The 8,450-nt window shown below is 42.1% G+C and overlaps 1 protein-coding gene across 2 annotated transcripts in view; it reads left to right on the top strand.

The window, feature by feature from the left end:
* tsc22d3 (TSC22 domain family, member 3) overlaps window positions 1-5,878 on the top strand; it is a 69,059-nt gene extending 63,181 nt beyond the window's left edge. Inside the window, exons 1-3 of one of the 2 annotated variants that reach the window (XM_060927975.1) lie at window positions 3,637-3,942; window positions 4,208-4,259; window positions 4,557-5,878. In XM_060927975.1, coding sequence (XP_060783958.1) covers window positions 3,821-3,942; window positions 4,208-4,259; window positions 4,557-4,805 — 423 coding nt within the window. In that variant the 5' untranslated portion in view covers window positions 3,637-3,820 and the 3' untranslated portion in view covers window positions 4,806-5,878. Of the gene's footprint in view, window positions 1-3,636; window positions 3,943-4,207; window positions 4,260-4,556 lie in introns of those variants that run through there. The other variant, XM_060927974.1, reaches the window with a different exon arrangement.
* The last annotated feature ends 2,572 nt before the right edge of the window (window positions 5,879-8,450 follow it).

The raw sequence follows: 8,450 nt of genomic DNA on the forward strand, positions 1-8,450 counted from the left end.
TACTCTAAATTGCCCGTAGGTGTGAAAGTGTGTGAATGGTTGAGAGGAGAAAACCTCTATAATAATCCAGTAGAAGGCAACGGAAAACCACTATTGTAATCCTTCCCTAAAAACTCGGACCTGCTATCAGACAGAACATCCATCCATCCAGCCATTATCTGTAGCCGCTTATCGTGTTCTGTAGGGTTGCAGGCAAGCTGGAGCCTATCCCAGCTGACTATGGGCGAGAGGCGGGGTACACCCTGGACAAGTCGCCAGGTCCTTGCAGGGCTGACACACAGAGACAAACAACCATTCACACTCACATTCACACCTACGGTCAATTTAGAGTCACCAGTTAACCTAACCTGCATGTCTTTGGACTGTTGGGGAAACCGGAGCACCTGGAGGAAACCCACGCGGACACGGGGAGAACATGCAAACTCCACACAGAAAGGCCCTCACTGGCCATTAGGCTCGAACCCAGGACCTTCTTGCTGTGAGGTGACTACACAACGGTGCCAGCCTCAGACAGAACATCCATCCAGCCATTATCTGTAGTCGCTTATCCTGTCCTACAGGGTCGCAGGCAAGCTGGAGCCTATCCCAGCTGACTATGGGCCAGAGGCAGGGTACACCCTGGACAAGTTGCTAGAGACAAACAACCATTCACACCTACGGTCAATTTAGAACCACCAATTAACCTAACCTGCATGTCTTTAGACTGTGGGTAAAACTGGAGACATGAGGAGAAGATACAAACTTCACACAGAAAGGCCCTCGCCGGCTGCTAGGCTTGAACCCAGAACCTTCTTGGTGTGAAGCGACAGTGCTAATCACTACACCACTGTACCGCCCTCAGACAGAACACTTAAAATAAAAATAAAGGGTCCAATTATAAATTATCTCATATAGAATAGAATAGAATCTTTATTGTCATTGCACATCAGGTATATAATGAAATTGCGGTGCTTCTCCGGCCGGTGCATAATAAATATTAAAAAAAAAAAACCAACCAAAAAAAAAAAAAACCCAGTAAAATATTAAAAGAAAACAGTAAAATAAGAATAAGAAAGTAGTAAAATAGAAATAAGAAAGGAATGCATATTTACATCATTTACACATTACACTAGCATACACTCTCTTATGAGTTCAGGGACCTGATGGCCCAGGGAAAGAAACTGTTTTTAAGTCTGTTTGTCCTGCTTTTGAGGCACCTGCATCTCCTGCTAGAGGGCATGAGGGTAAACAGGTGCTGTCCCGGGTGTGAGGGGTCAGCAGTGATTGCCCTCGCTCTCCTGAGACACCGTGTGCTAGCGATGTCTTCTAGCAAGGGTAGGGGACTGCCAGTGATGTGTTGTGCAGTTTTAATGACCCTCTGCAGGTTCTTTCTTTCTGCCACAGAGCAGTTGGCGTACCAAGCTGTAATGCAGTATGTCAGGATGCTCTCGATTGTGCTGCCACTAACAGTTTCTCCTCCAGATGGTTCCTTCTGAGTATCTCATTATCTCAAGCTGCTTTATCCTGTTCTACAGGGTCGCAGGCAAGCTGGAGCCTATCCCAGCTGACTATGGGCGAAAGGCGGGGTACACCCTGGACAAGTCGCCAGGTCATCACAGGGCCGACACATAGACACAGACAACCATTCACACTCTCATTCACACCTAAGCTCAATTTAGAGTCACCAGTTAGCCTAACCTGCATGTCTTTGGACTGTGGGGGAAACCGGAGCACCCGGAGGAAACCCACGCGGACATGGGGAGAACATACAAACTCCGCACAGAAAGGCCCTCGCCGGCCACGGGGCTCGAACCTGGACCTTCTTGCTGTGAGGCGACAGCGCTAACCACTACACCACCTTGCCGCCCCGATTATAAATGATAAAAATGTGAATGATTTTTTAAAGGTACACTAACCCAAACTATATTCACGTTTCCAGATACTAAAGATATAAATGACAAAGAATAGTGCAGTTTGTTTGGGTATATTTCATTTCTGAATGTGTACCTGCTTGCTGTAATTTCCTTTATAGCCACTAGATGTCGAGAGTGAGCCAATAAACAGACAATACCGAGGGAGAACACTGGAGTCAAAATACATAATACAGGCGAAAACACAGTGAATAATAAATATAAATACAATTAAAATATAAATATAATTTGTGTTGGGGTAAATCCTTCAGGATATAACGTGAGAAAATAATAAACAATGGCCTAAAACTCTAATATAATTTGATATGCAATAGGTCAGGTTGATTAGTTTGAAGAGTTGTTTGGTAAGGGTTGTTTTACAATCAGGGTACAACGTTTGTGTCACAGGGGTCCAAAATCTCATCTCATCTCATCTCATCTCATCTCATTATCTCTAGCCGCTTTATCCTGTTCTACAGGGTCGCAGGCAAGCTGGAGCCTATCCCAGCTGACTACGGGTGAAAGGTGGGGTACACCCTGGACAAGTCGCCAGGTCATCACAGGGCTGACACATAGACACAGACAACCATTCACACTCACATTCACACCTACGCTCAATTTAGAGTCACCAGTTAACCTAACCTGCATGTCTTTGGACTGTGGGGGAAACCGGAGCACCCGGAGGAAACCCACGCGGACACGGGGAGAACATGCAAACTCCACACAGAAAGGCCCTCGCCGGCCACGGGGCTCGAACCCGGACCTTCTTGCTGTGAGATGACAGTGCTAACCACTACACCACCGTGCCGCCCCTTCAAATAATAATAATAATAATAATAATAATAAAAAACTATCAAGTCTGCACTTTTGGAAATTAATACACATACATAGGCATGTGTAATAGTTTGGATTATAACAAGATTAAGTGTAGCTTTAAGCAGGGCTGGGAGAAACAAATGAAGTGATTCTCGGAGAGGACATTTTTTTTTTTGACAATTCAGAATCCACTACTTCCATGCTTCCGTGCTTTTAAATATAAGGCTGTAAGCTTTGTGTTAGTTGTCTCTAATATTTATGTCCCAATATCTTGACCACATTTTAGGATGAAAATAATCATTTTAGATATGTTATTTTATATTGAGAAATTAGCTGTCTCGGAGACGACATTTTTTTTACACAATTGCATACTAATTTGATCAAAATAGTCTGAAATCTTACTGGCATTCAGCATTAAAACTTAACTGTGTTTCCAATGATACGGAACCAAATATTTGTTTTATGGTATAAAGAATGATTTAAGTGCATCCCTTTTGGAGCTACCTGTGGTCAAAAAAGCACTTTTTCTAAATGACACGAGTAATTTTGCTAAATATGACATATATTGCCATACATTCACCAAAAATAACGTTATCACCAAATTTTTTTTTTTTTGCATGGTAAATAGAGCTATCACAGGGCTACAATACACAACCAAGTTTATTTAGTCAAGCCTTTTGATATTGAAGACAAGTGTTAAATGTGATTTTTAGCTTGCGTGCCCTGATTGTAAAACAACCCGTAATCAAGTCACGCTTGGTTTGGTTTGTTTGTGGTTCGATATGTTCTTGTTTCTGACCCGTGGCTTCTTTGTGCCTGCGGTGTTTCTCGCGAGAGTTCAGGGAGGGGTCAAAACCGCCTACCTAATTTGCATAATATATTCATGCGTCAGCCTTGATGTCACCGCTGGGAGTATAAATGCGTGCTGGAGCAGAAATAGCAGCAGTCTGCCGACGGCGTTTCTCTGAAACAGAAGGAGTAGAAGTAGCGCTCGGCTTTTGCAACGCGAAAGCAAAACAAGCTTGAATAATAATAACCGTGAATTTTCACTTAGTGTCCTGACAAAAGTCGCAAAAGTGGCGACAAACATTATTCAGACCGGTTTAATCCTGAGTATGAATACGGAGATGTTCAAAACGCCTATGGAGGTGGCTGTTTATGAGCTGCACAACTTTTCCATCTCTTTCTTCTCGTCGTTCTTGGGAGGAGATGTTGTATCGGTCAAACTTGACAACAGGTAAATACCTGACTTTAAACCAAGTCTGAAGTGTTGTTGTGTTGTTTTGGTGTGACCCGAGCCTGTAGAGAGAGTATTTTTGTCAAAAAAACAACATCCGGTCAGTTTGATGGTTCTCTTTATCAGTCCATATGAACCGGAAGTCATCTTTCAGTTCTTCTGCTTCTTATTATTTTAATCCTAATGCACTGTTTTTTCCCCCCTCTCTCCTTCCCTGTGGGTCCTGAGTTACTAATGATATGCTTTCTTTCTCTTTCATTTGCAGTGCCTCTGGTGCTAGCGTTGTGGCTATAGACAACAAGATTGAGCAAGCAATGGTAAGGAATTCCCCTGATCAGCATGAATGCCAGATAAATTCCTTTCTCAAGCTTGGTCTTGAAAGCAATGCATATGATCCATTATAATATAAAGAGGTTAGATCAGTAATATGGAATGCAGATATCCCTACACACCCACGGTAACAATTTTATAACTCTAAAATCCTGCATGCCTTACATTTCTCCTTCGATCCAGTGCATTTATTAGTGCAGATTTTAAACCTGACTGTTTTTAGTCAATGAATGAACGTGACAGGAAAAACTAAATCTTCTCCTCTTTTTTTTCTTTTAACCCAGGATCTTGTGAAAAACCACCTTATGTATGCAGTTAGGGAGGAAGTCGAGATCCTGAAAGAGCAGATCAAGGAGCTGGCTGAAAAGAACAACCAGCTGGAGCGTGAAAACAGCTTGCTGAAGAACTTGGCGAGCCCTGAGCAGCTGGAGAAGTTCCAGTCACGTCTTCCATCAGAAGCCCTGCTTCCACTGGAAATGCAGGGGCTGGAGACGTCCGAGCAGCGCAGCCAGTACAAGGGCTCGGCTGTATAAGTGGCTCTGCATTGGGGCGGGCAGAGTCACGGCTCTCACCTGAAATGGACCTCACAAGTTGTCGTCGTTGTTGATGTACAGCTTCCACATGAAGCTGGCTGTACAAATGGGGGGGAGAAAACCTGACCCAAATGAAAGCCTCCAACGTTTTCAGTGGCCTTTGCCTCTTCTGTAATATCCGACAATCTCTTCGGACTTATGCGGAAAAAGAGAGAGTGATGTAGGTTGCAGTACGACCAGACCACCGGCTACGTGGAGGGGGAACCCGGCCTAGCTTTTCTCTTGCTGCCTCTTGAGGACGAGAAAGGCTTGTCTGACAGTGCTGGTCCTGGAAAAAAAAAAGCACCAAGGGAATGTTCCCTTAGAGACTTGCTTTCAGAGTCACAAGAGCCCCATGTGGAGTTCTCAATGCTACAAGCTACCTGGGATTGCACATGGTCAGGCCTGTTGACTGCCTGTTAACAGTCTCACATGCACACATCCACAAGAGCTTGTGTAGTTGAGCTGGACCTTTTAGGTTCCATGCTATTACATTTGGTGAATTCTTTTTTATAATTTTTTTTTTTTAAAGAAATCACATGCTTCCTTTTTTTTTTTTTCTTTGCCGATGGGGCTTGCTGCTTGTAAGGGATGTTTTTTTCTTTTGAAACTGAACAAAATCAACTCCTGTAAACTGTTGATTCTTTTGTGGGGGGAAGTGATGTGTATAAATTTGCTTAGTTCTGTAAATGAGCACATGATGTAAAGAAAAGTGATGGACTGATGGAGTGGAGCAGCATCTGCTCTTTTTGCATGTGCACTCCTGATATTGCCAACATGGTCACTGGCAGGACTTGTTTGTGTAGGCATCTCGTCCGAAGACGACGACATGATCTTGAGCTAACTTTTCTAACTACCAAAGTCTCACTTAATACTTCCGTCATTCATTGGCGAAGGTATCTTTTTTTTTTTTTTTTTTTTTCGCCTGTTTTTAAAACATGAGTGTTGTTGCTTCACTGTGTCCATTGAACAATGTTTTCAACAATGTATGGATACAAAATGCACACAGCAATAAACCTTATGTTTACACTAAATCTTTCCTGAGTCTGTTGCAATTACTCTTATTTAAAAAAAAAATGTATGCAGTAAATTCCATCAAATGAATTCAGGCTGGTAGCTTTAACAGTGGTATTTGATTGATCTATGGCTATTAGCTTACATTTTGTTAAATACATCTTCAGAGGTAATGTAACATGGACATGAAATATGAAGTCATAAGAGCTTATAATTAACTTTCTCAATTATGAAATAATACAAAGTCAATTTTGTAGTTGGAGCAATGCACCAGATTCTGAAAGGAAATCTGGCAAGGACAGAAACCATGTCAATTCTGGGTTTGGATAAAACCTTAGACAAAACAACCACGAGCTCAAGTGACATCTTCCATCAAAAGTCTCCTCTCTAGCTGCTCTATCGTTTATCAAATAAATATATGCTCATATTGAGTAGGAATACAGCACTCGGCATAAATGAGTACACCCCCTTTGAAAAGTAACATTTTAAACAATCTCAATGAACACAATTTCCAAAATGTTGACAAGACAGTTTAATATATGTTTAACTTATAACGTGAAAGTAAGGTTAATAACTTAGATTATGCATTTTTCAGTTTTACTCAAATTAGGTGGGTGCAAAAATGAGTACACCCCACAACAAAAACTACTACATCTAGTACTTTGTATGGCCTCCATGATCTTTAATGACAGCACCAAGTCTTCTAGGCGTGGAATGAACAAGTTGGTGACATTTTGCGACATCAATCCTTTTCCATTCTTCAACAATGACCTCTTTTAGTGACTGGATGCTGGATGGAGAGTGATGCTCAACTTGTCTCTTCAGAATTCCCCATAGGTGTTCGATTGGGTTCAGATCAGGAGACATACTTGGCCACTGAATCACTTTCACCCTGTTCTTCAGAAATCCAACAGTGGCCTTAGATGTGTGTTTAGTCATGTTGGAAAAGTGCACGACGACCAAGGGCATGGAGTGATGGTAGCATCTTCTCTTTCAGTATAGAGCAATACATCTGTGAATTCATGATGCCATCAATGAAATGCAGCTCCCCGACACCAGCAGCACTCATGCAGCCCCACATAAGGACACTGCCACCACCATGTTTCACTGTAGGCACCAGGCATTTTTCTTTGTATTCCTCACCTTTGCGACGCCATACAGTTTTGAAACCATCAGTTCCAAAAACATTTATCTTGGTCTCATCACTCCAGAGTATAGAGTCCCAGTAGCCTTCATCTTTGTCAGCATGGGCCCTGGCAAACTCTAGACGGGCTTTTTTGTGCCTGGGCTTTAGGAGAGGCTTCTTTCATGGACGGCATCCATGCATGCCATTCCTCTGCAGCGTACGCCGTATTGTGTCACGGGAAATAGTCACCCCAGTTTGGCTAGATAACTGCAGTGAACATGCATGCCGATTTTCTTCAACCCTTCTCATCAGAAGACGCTCCTGTCGAGGTGTTAACTTCCGTGGACGACCTGGACGTCTCTGTGAAATGGTTGCAGTTCCATCTTTCTTAAATTTTTGTACCACTTTTGCTACAGTATTCTGACTGATAAGTAAAGCTTTGCTGATCTTCTTGTAGCCTTCACCTTTGTGGTGTAAAGAAATTATTTTCTTTGGGGAATTCTGAAGAGACAAGTTGAGCATCACTCTCCATCCAGCATCCAGTCACTAAAAGAGGTCATTGTTGAAGAATGGAAAAAGATTGATGTTGCAAAATGTCGCCAACTTGTTCATTCCACGCCTAGAAGACTTGGTGCTGTCATTAAAAATAATGGAGGCCATACAAAGTACTAGATGTAGTAGTTTTTGTTGTGGGGTGTACTCATTTTTGCACCCCCCTAATTTGAGTAAAACTGAAAAAATGTGTAATCTAAGTTATATTATTAACCTTACTTTCATATTATAAGTTAAACAGATATATTAAATTTTGTATTGTCAACATTTTGGAAATCGTTTGTGTTCATTGAGATGTTGTTTAAAATGTTACTTTTCAAAGGGGGTGGACTCGTTTACGCTGAGTACTGTAACTTATCTGTGCCCTTTCTACACTGCACACCATGATTCAGGTAAATACTGGATATTTACTTATCATTGAGGACCTTACGCAACACAAGTACGACTTAAAATATGATTTTGCAATGTGAATTTAAGTTGATAGGCCTCCATATAAATTGTAGGAGTTGCTGTGCATCAGTTACACAACAGGTTCTGAAGAAATCAGCAACAAGATCCTGAGATGACCTCTAACGTGTAAGAGCCTTCCAACGCTCTGTTCAAAGCAGAGAAAATCTCAACACTGGCACATTTAGTGAAACCGGAGCAGTGTTGTGTTCCTGGCTGGCGAGCTTCCATGTACGAATCAGAGCTCGACATTTCAATGCGACTCCTTAGAAGGCTCACCAGCCAAAAAAGGGGATTATACGAAGGTTATGTGGTTCAGCTATCTCTTGAGGAATGTCCACGGGGTCAACCTTTTCATGCATGCAGTCTTGGAAAGAAGTATCCTCTGTTCGTGTTCGGTTCACTCTATTCTGAAACACAATAAGTAGTACTTAAGTGTTTTTATGTCATGACTTAGTATTCTTTCA

This window comes from Neoarius graeffei, chromosome 8 (genome assembly GCF_027579695.1).
Source record: "Neoarius graeffei isolate fNeoGra1 chromosome 8, fNeoGra1.pri, whole genome shotgun sequence".
NCBI classification, from domain to species: Eukaryota; Metazoa; Chordata; class Actinopteri; order Siluriformes; family Ariidae; genus Neoarius; species Neoarius graeffei.